At 38.6% G+C, this 14,587-nt stretch overlaps 1 protein-coding gene across 1 annotated transcript; it reads left to right on the top strand.

The window, feature by feature from the left end:
* The first annotated feature begins 2,765 nt into the window (after nucleotides 1-2,765).
* Nucleotides 2,766-7,628, top strand: LOC141913012 (neuronal acetylcholine receptor subunit alpha-5-like). The gene is made up of 9 exons (XM_074804454.1): nucleotides 2,766-2,859; nucleotides 3,738-3,925; nucleotides 4,081-4,125; nucleotides 4,686-4,795; nucleotides 5,142-5,325; nucleotides 5,590-5,863; nucleotides 6,238-6,324; nucleotides 6,543-6,658; nucleotides 6,766-7,628. Exons 1-9 carry the CDS (start codon nucleotides 2,766-2,768, stop codon nucleotides 7,063-7,065), a joined length of 1,398 nt encoding a protein of 465 aa, XP_074660555.1. The 3' UTR covers nucleotides 7,066-7,628.
* Nucleotides 7,629-14,587: the final 6,959 nt, after the last annotated feature.

Genomic DNA, 14,587 nt, shown 5'->3' with positions numbered 1-14,587 from the left:
GGTCTATCTACCCTAGACACATCTTCAGCCCAAAAACTGGCCCTGTCAGAATCAAGATGGCCGACTGGCAGCCATTGTTGTTCACCAAAATCAGCACTTTTTACACGTTTTTAAAGTTTTTGAGGGAAATTCTGAGGACGCTTTAGTCAATTACCTTGATCTTTCGTATATATTTGAATCCCCCAAGGGCCCATCAGCACAAGAAAAATTGGGTCGATCGGACTCAAGATGGCCGTCCTGTGACCTTTTTGTGTCCAAAAATGTCAATTTTGGCCTGAATTCAGAGTCCTGTAGCTTCCTAATGGTTTGCCATTACCCATTGTAATTTGTGATGGGTATTCTTTGGAAAGGGAAGTTTTATACCTGAGACAGATATTTTTGATCAGCCAATTATAGCGCAATTGGCGTCCATCTTGGTCTCATCATTACTCATTCGTAGGTGGGAAAAAGTTTTTCCACATTACTACCTAAGCATATTGTGCGACCACAATCAATTGGAAAGTTGTAGCTCACATCGTGTTCTATAATTTTGGTGAGTTTCAAGGTCATTGGTTTTTGTATATTGCCACCAGGGGGCGTTGAATAATACAATAACTTATTTCTATATTATATTTATACTTATGCATATTTTGTTACCACAATCAATTGCAAAGTTGTAGCTCATGACATCTATGATTGTGATGAGTTTTAAGGACATTAGTTATTCTATATAGTCACCAGAGGGCGTTGAATAGTAGAATAACTTAGTATTTCCTTATTAGATTGGTACCTAAGCATATTTTGTTACTATGATCAATTGCTAAGTTGTAGTTCATGACATGTTCTATGATTGTGGTGAGTTTCAAGTTTTGCACATATCACCAGGGGGCGTTGAGTAGTAGAATAACTTAGTTTTGCCATATTAAATTGGTAACGAGGCATATTTTGTTATCACAATCAATTACAAAATCGTAGCTGCTGACATATTCTATGACTCTGGTGAGTTTCAAGGTCATTGGTTTTTGTATATGGTCTCCAGGGGCGTTGAATATTGAAATTGTTAGATTGTTTAGCATTTGAAACCACTTCCCAAGTGGGCATGGTTTCCCTGGACCCCTTGTTCCAATTACATCCTACAAACAAGCAAACAAAATTTAAAACGTTAAGTGAGATCCTATCTCACCTCCGCCTACAATGATATCCATCGATGTAATAACCCTACTAATTGCTCATTCTCCTGATCTTTCTAGCTTACTCATATAAACTCTCCTGAAATTTACGAAATTTATCAACTCTTATCAAATTTCGTTTCCCTTTGTTTCTTGGGCTTTGCTTGGTCCACACTGAAAGCTACTTTTCTCCCTCGTTCTATAATTGTGCTTGTTAAAACATTGTCAATTTTATTGTTTGTTTGTTTTTTCTCTCAATCTCTGTACATAGCCTGTCATGCATCCCGAGAAAATAATTTGAACTTGAACTTGAACTTTCCGGCAGGCGTAACAATGGGATACGAATTACGCATCGCATTTTCAATTGTTTATGAAAAGGAACCGTTGTTACGGCTACGATTTACGAATTACGAATGACGAAGTACAAACTATATCCGATGGAAATTAAAGGGAATAACGAAGGAAAAATAGGGACCTTTAATGTTCATACAAATTAGGTAGGCAAATTAGTAGTAAAATTATCATTAGAATTATAATCATTATCTATGCGAATTAACCGACGACGAATTAAGCGAAGTCGACTGCATTACATAATCGGATAAAAGGGGATCCATTAGTCTGAAAACAGATGTTGATGAGTACCAAACCGTTGTTTGATGTGAACTAGCGATACGTGCGTTGGTACATATTAAATGGACGAACCAGTTTAGCACAGACTTAATTGCGTTAAAGCTGGGTTGATTTTAGATTCGAATGGGCTAAGTTTAGACTGTTCTAAATAACTAACCAGTAAAATTTCATTTTGTCGAGTGAAATTACTAATCATTACATCTAGCAACATTTTTTGGCAAGTCCCCAAACTCACCACCAACTTTGGCGTCTAAAATGTAATACAAAAGAACGTGGGCGATGGCATTGTGTATTTTCTGACTATGTTTATGGGACCAAGACGTACATTTTTCAGAGGTGGCCTGAACAAAATCCACCATCAAAGGACCCTCAATCCAATTTCCATAGTAATTGTCAACTTTGCCTGATTAGTAACTTCGTATTTGCTTTTAATGATGTGTAATGGGATACTGCATCGCCACAAATGTTTTGATAATCAAACGAACCAACTTTTAAATGCCAGGAAACCATATGGACCGATGGGTAAGATTGAGCGTGCCATTGATCTTACCATCATTACACTGGTCACATGTATACTTAGGTCAGCCTTCGTTTGTTTCACGTGTAGTGAATGTAGTTGAGCTTGCGTGGTTCGAAGTAAAAACGAAAAAATAAATTCCACATAATATATATAGAAATAGTAAAAAATTTATTAAGAATCATTTTCGGTAATGTATAACGGTAGTAGTGTTGTTGTTGTTCCGTACTGCAAATTCAGACTGGCTTCAAAACCAGTTCAATGAATAGCGCGTTCCTGGAACGCTATTCATTTGACCGGTTTTAACAAACCGGTATGCGTCGTATATATGTACATATATAAATGTATAACCAATTTCAAGGCACTGAAAGTCATTAACGTACTTCAATGAGCGTAACTGAAAATTTTTGAAAGCCTTGAAAGACACTACACGATTAGACACATATACGCACGTTTGAATTGACGCTAAAATGGCGGCCAAAAGACTACTGCTTTGCGTGTCTATCGCGCTCTTGTTTCAAATCGCACTAATTAGCGCTGCATCTAAGACAATTATAGCATCAGGTAAATGTGATTTAAATCTATAAATCTACAGTTCCATTTACATTCATGAAAAATCGTTTGGTTTCTTTGATCGAGTTTGATATAGATCCAAAGATATATGACCCCGTATGTACCGGTATATATGTTATATTGTTGGGAAATACAAATGGTGTATGAAGCCCTAATAGCGCAAGCTCGAACCCTGTCTGGCTTAGCCTACCTGACAATAGTCAGGGCCGTACCTAGCATTTGGATTTCAAGGTGAGGGGGCAGAGAAACCCGAGAAAGGGCAGTTCTATAGAATATAACAATAATATTTGCGAAAATGGCACTTTTCCAAAGTTTCAAGGGCAACTGACCCCTTGCCTTCTTGGTAAATACGGCTTTGTGTGCTATCAAGGAATTGAAATCAGATGGTGTGTATCATACGTCCTTCTGCTTTAGGGTATAGTGACTTTGGCAGTGACTAATGACTTACGTTTTTAAGATAAAAAATGAAATATATATGTAAAATATGTAGTAACTAAATTTTTAGTTACTACATACTACATACTACTTTTTAGTCGGTTGGGAACTAGCTCGATTTTCCGAGCGAATAACACGTGTCGCAGATTCCGTTGATGACCTGCGACTACCAGCTCCAGGTCCTCGAAAGATAATACGACAAAGCTTCTCCGCCAATTATAATAACTAGTATCTAACTTGTAATAACTAGTATTTTCACTTGTCTGTCGGGAACTATAGCTCCAGTTAGTGACAAGAATGAACAAGGAAGATATAACGTAAAATGCTTACAGATACACAATAAATAAATAACAGTTCTTGAAATTTATAATAATATATAATGTTGAATCATATCTGAGGCCAACTACGCTATAAATACATAATCGTTTTCACAGGAAAACCAGGCATGAATGCCTCTGACTTCGTGTATCTCAACCACGAGCATAAACTGTTACGGTATCTATTTCGGAAAGACCAAAATGGATCAGCATCCGTGTACGATAAAAGTTTGCGACCGGTAAAGCACCAAAAAGATAAAGTCAACGTTCAGATAGGCTTCGAAATGATAAATATGATCGAGTTGGTGAGTTCAGAACGCGTTCAAAACGATAAGATAAGAAAATAATAGATAACAGGTGTCACTTTTTATCGGCTGCGTGAGTAGACGTTCATGGTTGTTGAACTTGATAAGTGTTTGATATATTTGATCGTGATACCGTGATCCTTTTGAAACTTTAGGACGAGAAGAACCAGAAAATGGTGATGAGTGGTTACTGGAAAACGGTGAGCTGTTCCATTATTAAATCAAAGACTATAAAGATATACATATATAAGACATTTTGTTGGTAACGTATATATAATGTACATCACAAAATCAACACCTGCCCCCAGATGATCGGGTTGAGTTGTTCTAGGTTCGGTTCCACAGTTAATTTGACTTTGTTTGGATATGAAGCCTAATCGGCAATCAATACCAAACTGATTCCTTAAAAATAAAAATTAAAAATTGATACTCTACGACATCCCGTTGATTATAGTTCCACAATCAATAAATAGTTTGAATACCCAAGGCCACAATTTAGGGAATGATAGCAATAGAATCCCACAGTATAAAACGAATTTTGGATTTCTATAAGCCACAAAGATCAGCACATTTTTTACTTTTTCGTTTTAGATTAATGATGCTTTAATGAAATAGAAAATGACGCATATGTATTCCCGACATAATTGCCTAAAATGAGTGATGGCCCCTTGCTCAAGCCAATACTGTATAGACTCCCGTCCCCCGGGTCAGTTTGCTCACATCAATCTGTCCGACTTACAGCGAATCTTTCAATTTTCAGGGGTGGATGGATATTCGTTTGTCTTGGACACCGGAATCGTTTGGTGGCCTGGATAAGATCCGCATCGATTCGTCCAAGCTATGGAAACCTGATATAATGCTTTATAATAAGTAAGCATCACAGCGAAGACATTTATACTATCATCCTGACGAACGTATCGCAGTGATATGAGTGATGATATTTTTTTCAAAAAGAATTGAAGTTTATTTTGAAAAACTTTTTGAATTTTTTTGCCTAGTCTCGGTCGTCCCATAGACTGCACTTCCGTATAATAACTGACTATCTAAATCATCCAAAGCGTCCACGTTTTTATATAATAATTCTCTCAAATATAGGTTGTATTTTACCGAGTGGCTGTTTCCACAGACCAGACTAAGCCTTTTAGACAAATCTTGGTACCGTGTAACCATTGGCTTGTTATAATAATAATAATATCTTTCTGCCTTTTAAATAAAGTGCTGCACCACAAACAGCGCCAGACGACGAGCGAGTGTTGGCTCTGGTATACAGCAGTGGGTACACGATATGGTTTCCTCCGAAACAATTAGAAACCTTTTGTCGCATTGACTTCCATCATTTCCCGTACGATCAGCAAATCTGCAGCTTAATGATGGGATCTTGGACTTACAGTAGCCAAGAGGTACTCACGGCTTATGCTGTATTTCAGTATTTCAGTTCACTTCAAAACGGTGACAAAACAGTGACAATATATTCAAACCAATTGAAATGGCCAGAAAGGCATTGTGTATATTAGGAAATCTTTACATTTTATCAATTTTCTCCACAAGTAATCAACATAGCTACTATACGCATCAGCGAAAATTCGTGCCGTGGAGTCCACAATATAACTTAGCCAAACAGTAACAATCATGAAGTTATCATCATCGCAATGGATTCATTTCAGATGCGCCTATCACTGTTCGACAACATGGAGAAAATAGGCACCGGATTTTTCGAAGACGCTGACGAGTGGGAACTCGCGGCCAATAATGGAACCATTATCAACCGAACTTACGACTGTTGCCCGGAGGTTTACCAACACGCGCAGTTTGATTTGACATTTAAACGTAAACCCAGCTATTACGTACACATTTATATTTCCCCGAGTGCTGCGCTATCCGTGCTTATACCGTTCATATTCTTAATGCCTCCAGAAACCGGTGATAAAACCATCTTAGGTGCGATTTCTAGTCTAGGAGACATTTCTTTGGTGGCTGATTCTGGTCATACTAAATAATTTTTCTGTACGGCTAGAAGCACGATGAAGATGAAGAATCTTTTAGATGGCCAACTGTTTTGTTTTCTTGCGCGAGAATTCAAAACTTTTTGTTTTCTCGCGCGAGAATTCAAATATATATATAAAAAAAAGAATTTTTCGCGCAAAAGTTCTCTGGCGTGAAAACAAAAAAAACGGACCACTATAAACAAATTTTATCGTGCCTTGCCTCGTAAACGAAAATATCTTAGTAAGGCCCGGTCGAATAAGCCGCCATGCATTTCCTCATAAGATGATTGATTTTCTAATGATCAAGTACGTCTTTACCTATTTCAGCGGTTGGTTTGATGCTTGCCTACGTATTAATGATCTCATTGTTAGAAGACTTTTTCCCCTCGGGAATGAGCAAAGCCCCACTACTAGGTAATAGTATTCTAAGTTTGTAATCTAGTCATTTTGTCATTGGTCTCCACATATCACCAGTCTTCTGTAGACTTGTAATTGACCACCGTGCTATTCAGGAAAACAGAATGAGATGGAATACTGACGATTAGGTATCAGGGGCCATAATACGGTGACCAAAATAATTTATCCTGTTTGTCATATCTGGTTTTCAAAAATTATTTACACATGTTTTTTAGCGTTGTATTATGCGGCAAATCTGGTACTGGCCGCTGTTGCATTGCTGCTCACTCATCTATTTACTCTAATCTGGAGAGGACGCTGGAAGTCACCTCCTCCAAAACTAATGTCATGCGTAAGTCTTATACGTTCAGGTTTTTAATGGAAACAAGTTCGAAATTCGTTTCGATTATAACGATTTCTCAAAGCCTGTGATAACATTATGTCGTGTATTTCATGTAGATAATCGTGGGTGGAGTTGGTAAACTGGTTTGCGTCAAGCATCACGGCTACGCAGAGGTCGAGGAACCGAGAGCTAACGACGACGATACCGAAATGTCGAGCCCACAAGACGCCAATGATCGCTCAACAATTTACACCAGTCAATCGTCAAACGCTATTCGCCGGGCAATGATGGACTGGAAACTAATCATTATGGTCATGGATCGCGTGTTCTTTCTTATTTTCTTGGTCATCGTTATATTTCTGGCGATAACGTTATTGGCCTATAGTGATGCAGCACCGCAGTCGATCAACAATTGACAAAACTATCATTCAGTGTTACTATCGCCAAGCTGCGCGCGCGCGCACATGTCATCAATGTTCATTCTTTAAATGAGAGAAACTTCTTTCTCTTTCTTTCAGCTATTTTTCATACCTTTTAAAGCAAAAATATTGTCAATAGACTTCGCTCAAGTCGGATCTTTTGGGACCGTACAAATTGTGTCTGACTTGATTGAGTGATATCCGAGTTGAATATTATGTATTTCATATATAGTGTCACAAAAAATATTTCAAAAAACATCCGAGTTGATCGGATCTGACTTGGCCGCAGTCACTACTGTTGTAACAATGATGTTTTAATGTAAGGTTTTTTATATCATATTTATCAATATTGCTTAACACTGAAAAAGCATGATTTCCTAACGTTTTTATATCCACCCGCGTCATTCTATTTAATCAGTTTTTTAATGAAAGTTGCCTAACATTGTTTTTATATCGTCGCAAAGACCAATGGTCAAAAACCTTTTATACATTTATTTAATCATTGCGTTATTCGAGCTCTGTAGAAATATGTATCTTATTTCCTAATAAAAGTACGTCATGAGTGTCTAAAAGTGAATTATAGTTATCATCGTAGTAACATTTCTTTTTAAGGTATTCGACGGATGGAATTGTGTATCTCCAAAAGCATCAACACTTGTTATACTAATGTCACTAAAGCAACATGGAAATCTATTTTCGGATGGAGTGTATTTGTATCCATCCATCCACCTCATTAACCCGTGCAGTAAAAAACCCATTATATTCTGTTTGAGATGAAAATGCCGTTTTACTGAAAGCAAACAATGAAAACACCATTACTAGCAACAAACAGCCGCTGTTTGTGACGAGTTTGCAGCGTCGAATAACCATCGCAAAAACTCGTCGCATTCAAAAACGGACGACTCGACATAACGCATTTTTCTTACCAATGTCTATCGTATTTTTGAAAATCTACTAGAATTAACCTTCCCATCGAAATGACAAAGAAAACGAACGTTACATCGGTTATCGAAGCTTACAGGCAGCCAAAAGTAGAGTCGACTTCGATTGAGATCGAGCAGACAACTCAGAAGGATGAATTAAAATCATATATGGATACAGATATTTACGCTGTTATGCGACCGATTATTATAAGCATGCGAATATTCGGACTTTACCACAGTCACCACGGCGATTCGTCCGAAACTGGTCGCATTACAGCCGATGAGATTTATAGCATTTTCGTAATGATCGTTAACGGGTGGCTCACATTTGCCAGAATGGCCGCTGATACGCGTTTTGAACGGTTTGACGGTAATACCCTGTATATTTCGGTAATCGTCAATTACAGTCTATGGGTGTCGCTGAATTACACTTTCTGTTATGTAATATGGAGATCGAAGAATCTAGCACCGTCCTATATTCTAGAATTTCAGAAAACGTTCAATAACTTCAAAGATGGCGGTATGATTTCAGATTCTGAATGTTCGATGGAAAGTGCGCAGAAAGCTTGTCTAATTTTTACGGTTATTGCTTGGGTGTTTGTGTTGATAAATGTTGCGTGTTCAGTCGTTTTCGAGTTTCGAGCTTTAGATAACGGAACCTCGATGACTGGATATCTTTCACCGTCACAATGGATCAATTCAGTCGAGTCAGCAGAAGTTAAGATGGTCATCAAAATTTGCAGCGTAGTTGGAATAACATTTTGTACAAGTGCCTGGGCTTTTCCTGCCCTATTGGTGCATTATTTTCTCATGTGCGCATTCGGAGCCTTCCAGGCTGTCAACACAAGATTTCAGAAATGCCTAGAACGAGACCCGATCAGTTTACTGCAAAACCTCGAAAATCACAGGCATGATCACCAGAAAGTGTGCAATATGGTAATAAAATTGGACGAACAAACACAATATTACTGCTCTTACTTATTGGTCCAGAGTTTGGTAGGCTCGTTGTTTATATTCTACAATATAATCTGGCATGTCCGCAGAGACTCCGACCCTATGGTTATCGCTACTCATGTTTACTGGCTGGTCGTAATGTTGTGCCTCCTTGGAATTTTGTTAGTTGATGGAAGTGCAGTTAATGCGAACGTGAGTACAATTTTACGAAATACTTTGGAACTTCAAAGATACTATACGGACCTGTTACACAGAATGACCTTCATTTTTGTTATACGGGTGTATGTTTGCAACGGGCCAAAGCTTTGCAAGGTCTACCTATGGTCAGTGTATTTCCGTGCATTTCAGGCTCATAAACTGGCAGAAATAATACATGACCTGAAGATAAGCGATAACATACAATTGACGAATAATCAAGTCCTACAGGTTTGTTTCTGAATTAAAAAAGCTCTTTCCAATGTGTCATGCGTAAGATAAAAATTGTATTTAAACATACAATCATATGAAATCAGATTGTTGTACCTGCTTACAATTTCCTGGCAATTACCAGGGGTTGATCCGGTAATTTCGAATAGAGGGGCGGGAGCAAAACCTCCTCGGCCTAGAAATTGTATTTAGTATAAGAAGAGCGATCACCAAAGGGGCGAATCCTAATTAAGCGGTTTTGGAGCTCTCTCCTAAATAATTCTCAAAAATTGACAATTTTCTGAGCACCTCGAGTGATTCTATAAAAAGATTACCAGGCTACAATATCATCTTGGTAGCGGCCCTCTATAAATCCGCTTGTGATTAAAATGCAAGCTGCTTTGTCGTTAAAACTTCTTTATTTCCTGTGAATTTTCTTTCATTAAAGGTATCAATGTTCACTGCCAGGCTCCAGGGACCTTCGATTGGCGTTACCGCTTGGAAATTGTTCGTCATCAATAGAGAAACATTTTTAACGGTTTGTTACCATACAATTATTAGAAACTAAAATCACCCCATGGATTAAGTGTACATTATATGAATATAATCGAACACCTACGGTCTGGAGCTGAAAATTAGCAACTAATTAGCATCTTAGAAAAAATGATGGATATATCATCAGTTTACATCTCGACCCATCGATGAATTTGGCTAAAAAATGATGCATTGCTTCTCATTTTTGCTGAGCTTTAAGCCCAACGCACACGGCACTGAAAAAACGTTTTTTCCTCGTGAAAAAAAAACGATTTTTCGGTGCCGTGTGCGTTGGAGGCAAAACACAAAACAACGAACTGAAAAACAATTTTCACGAGCAAAAAACGTTTAGTGAAAAACGTGATTTCTGTTTCGGCGAAACAAATTTTTTGCCGTGTGCGTTCGGCTTTAGAGTTGGGCCGGCTGCCTAGCAACCCTGCACATTACTTTTTTTTAAATCATGGCTAACAATCACCCATCAGCTATACAAGAACTGATTACAAATTCTATTGCAGTTTACAAGATGATCTAGCCGACTCGGAGAAACAAGGTATCATTTTAGCCTGAGACTTCCTGAGAGAAGAAGGACTAGAAATATTTCATTAGCCCTCATGAGCTTTGTTATTATGCTTCGTTATTATCTAGATGAAACTCAGACGCACATTACAAGTATTTTGCAAAACCTTGAAAATTTGTTTTAGCCTGCTATAAAACAAGAGAGAAATAAGTGATCTTATTGATCACGCAAATTCACACGTTTGAACGGCAAATATAGCTGTTGACACACGCGATAAAAAGAATCTTTCTGTTTTATCACGGTGATGCAATAATGCAATAGGCCTAATAGATAGTAATAAATGCAATGACGCGTTTTGAGTACAGCCGTTTGAGAGTTCTTTTTTCACGTTTCACGATTTGCCTTTCATGGACATTTGTGAACCAAGTATTCAAAATTCATCTGTAACGGCTGCCCTTACAAAACAGCAATTAGAACGAACGAAGTTTTCACATAACCAGTGAATTCAACCTTCTAGTGACCGCGACCGCCAATTTTCGAATGAAAATTATTTTACACTCGTGAAATGTAACCTCTGAGGTACCAGTAAACCATATCCATAGTCAAATTTGGCATTTTACCCATTTGACCTACATTTCCAAAATGTTGCACCGATGCAACAAAGAATCAACATATTCATTCACAAAATCGTATTTATGACCTCACACACGAAATGAAACGAACCGATGGAAAGTAATAAGGTTCGAATATAAGTCTTTAGTTTTCCTGATTTCACTCGGCAATTATTTTGAAAATATTAGATCCAACTAAAAGTCCTATAAATAGGAGTTTACTTCGGCATTTTTTAAGAATTCAAAGGTTATGTACTCATCATTTTCTTATATCTTATTCATTTATCAAAATATAAACATGTACTTGATAAATTCCCAAAAGCTCAATGGAAAATTATTGTTAATTTCTTGGGTCACGAATGACCCGTAGAACGAGAAGCGTGGAAAAAGAACGGCTGCCTTGTGATCGAAAGGACTTCTCATAAAAGATTGATAGAAATCAACATCCAATGCAATGACATAACAAATCGAATTGGTGGCAAATGATTGGATCAGTGATAAGAAAATATGCAATTCATAGATGGAATATCAATGTTTCTTCCCGACACTGATGATAATACAACCGGTAATAATTTTGTTTTTTTTTTCATTCTAGCTGAGCGGAATCTTCTTGACGTATTTCATCATAATTGTTCAATTCGATTCGTCTGCACCTAACGAACTGATGAATGGAAACGCAACCTCAACTCATTGAATTCGTACAATCACTTCTCTTCAATTCCAATTTGCTGATTGTTATTTTTGGAGTTCACCTCTTTTTCTATAGATACTCCATATTATTTTTTTCATGGTATCACGCGAATACAATAAATATTCTAAATGAAGCTTTTGGGTCAAGACAGGTTTTAATTCGGTTTCCTTAACAGCAAATGGCTGGATCCCATATCCCGCAAGGCTCAATCAAAGTCCTGGGTTTTGGAAAATAACCAGTGAAATAACGGAATGTGAATTTTTCTCTTCATTTATTCATCACAGTTACATATTGTACATGATATATTGATTATAGATAGAGTTTATGGAAATGGTACCCAGCCCTTTTTTTAGACTTATACGTCACATTAGATGAAATGATTATATACATAAAATAGTTTTCCTTCAGATTTTATATAGTTGCGACGGTACACCTTCCCCTTCGAAAATCCTGTTGGATCCGCCCCTGGCTAGTTGTATCGACCTCGGCTGATGCATCCTTGTTAATTTGATACTACACATAGTTTAAAACGCGAGTAATAGATAGCTCAGTTTCTTTGTCAGCGAAACCACCCAATAATTTTGGGTGTTGGAAACCGATCAAAAGTAAATGTAGCCACAAAGCAGTGATAACAGATCATGCATCTAACTTGCTTATCTTCTATAGCAGCATAGGAAGTTAAATTTGCCAATAGAGTTATTGAAACTACAATCGAAATAAGTCACTACCGGCCTTTCTGAAAGCGCCGTTGGTGGGGCAGTAGATAATGAAGTTGACCGAAGAATCGGAAATGCTGAGCAGAATTTCAACCTTTCTCATCACCATCCTAGTATTCAAAGTAAGGCCATGCTTGGGAAATGCAGTAATGATTTTCAAAATACCAAAGCATTCTGTCCAATGAGGCCGGTATTTCGCATACAACAAAAACGAATACGATGGCTATTACCATTTGCAATATTTTTGCCTCCTTCGCCGGGGTCTTTTCTTCCACGAATTGGCGTCACTTCCGCAAACGGTTGCGTATCATGAACGTTGGTAGAGCGATGTTGACTAGAAGCAGGACGCACATCGACACGATGACCGTCATGTACAAGTAGGTATAGATCGTAAAAGCCCCGGAGGATGCATCACTGTGCTTTAGTCCGGTGGGAATAAATTTGGCGTCGAAAATGCCCATAGTTTACGTGCGTGGCCCGTTCGGATCGAAGCACAAGCATGGTGACATCGCCGGACCTGGTAGATATATGGGAAAATAGTACGGCCAGTAACAAAATACGGTGATAGGAATATGAGGACCGTAACGCCTATGATCTGTTTCTTGTCCCAGAAACGTTTATAATGAAGCGGGCTCATCACGACGAACAACCTTTCCGTGTTGACCATCACTACCGTACAGTTGCTGGACATCTGAATCGTGTAGAATAACGGCAACGTCCAGATGATTATCTCGTGTCCGAAATACCAATCGTCATAGGCGAACAGCCGAGGATAGCCGATTATTGATATCGATATTATCACGCGCAAAGGATACATGGATAAGGAGACGATGGGAAAAAAAACAAATCGAACCAGGCTAAAATGATTATAGGGCGATATCTCGAGACGTCCATTCTTGTGAACACGAGGATTGTTGTTATACTTAACACGATGCCAATGCATGTAGAGGGTAGATAACCACCCACGTACATACACGCTGAAGGCGTTACCCCATTGGTAACGCGGTATTCGTGGGCAGGGCGGCTGGGTGAGGGACGGCTGCAAAATCGACGTGAAATTCTCGACAATATCTTTCGCATCGGTTTTGATCATCGTAATCAACAGAAAAAAATAGCTGCTCCCTTCACCGCTTACGATTCGTTTGTGTAAGAAGTATATTTCACTGGGTATTTTAAAGCTTAGTAGAACTTGAGTTGATATTTGAAGACGAGGTCGAGGTTTTAGGTATAACCACGCGGACTCTGAAATACTCTTCGTTTGAGGGTCCCTGGTCTACGTGTTTTGCCATATTATATACGATTACCTCGACACGTCGTACAATAATGACACTGACTGTGTACAGTGCTGGAATCTGCCTCGGGGTAAGCGCATTGCTATCGCAGCTTCGTGGCAATGATTTAAACGACGGAATTTCGAAATATCGTGAAACGCTTTTTACAACGTGGATTTCGTTGCATCTTCAGTTCTTTAGTCTGATCGAAGATAATTTCACCCGCTAGCCTTTTTTAGCGTGTTCACAGGGGCTTAACACAAATAGTTTTTGACCCCAGGATCTTAGGTACTATAATAACAGGACTAGCGGAGCAGGTCTGACCTGCAGTCCTCAGTTGGACCAATAATATACCAAATCTGCAGTTCTACCAAAATTCGTACTTTTCAATTTACACTCAAATAGAAATTCTCGCTCAGTATCGACCGAATTTTATGGTTTAAAATGGCCGGGAAAATGCATCTATGAACTATTCATAAAAATCTTTCATGGGGAGGCCCTGCACCGGCACCCGCTGATGGTGAAATCTCGTAGAAATGTTCCACAAACCCTCTGGTCGTACCAACAGGGAACCGCAACACCAGCTATCCTGCGTGACAAGCACTCTGATATCGCAACGTCTCGGGAAGAAAAAGACCGATCGAACGAAACCCGCCCAATTGTAGGTAAGTTTGAGTACTTTAATTGTATTAAGAAGCGATGCGCTCTGCTGCGGGAAATCTTGCAGGAACTCTGTAAGCGAACAGGTGCATAAGGAATGGGCTGCGCGGCGACACGAAAAACTCCGTGATTTGAGAGCTACGAAAGCTAGCGGCAAACAAATTCGTTCGGAGTCATCCGTGATAACAATAACCGCCCAACGATGGACAGTAGGATCCTGCGGAGATGTGCAATTCA

This window comes from Tubulanus polymorphus, chromosome 1 (assembly GCF_964204645.1).
Source record: "Tubulanus polymorphus chromosome 1, tnTubPoly1.2, whole genome shotgun sequence".
Classification (NCBI taxonomy): Eukaryota; Metazoa; Nemertea; class Palaeonemertea; order Tubulaniformes; family Tubulanidae; genus Tubulanus; species Tubulanus polymorphus.
Note: the sequence above shows the minus strand (reverse complement) of the source record. Positions and strands in the feature narration are given on the sequence as shown.

Excerpts from the sequence above, each read along its gene's own strand:
- LOC141913012 (XM_074804454.1), top strand. The coding sequence starts at position 2,766 with ATGGCGGCCAAAAGACTACTGCTTTGCGTGTCTATCGCGCTCTTGTTT. Across the intron at positions 3,926-4,080 it reads TGATAAATATGATCGAGTTG|GACGAGAAGAACCAGAAAAT; the intron begins GTGAGTTCAGAA and ends TTGAAACTTTAG. Across the intron at positions 4,126-4,685 it reads TGAGTGGTTACTGGAAAACG|GGGTGGATGGATATTCGTTT; the intron begins GTGAGCTGTTCC and ends TTCAATTTTCAG.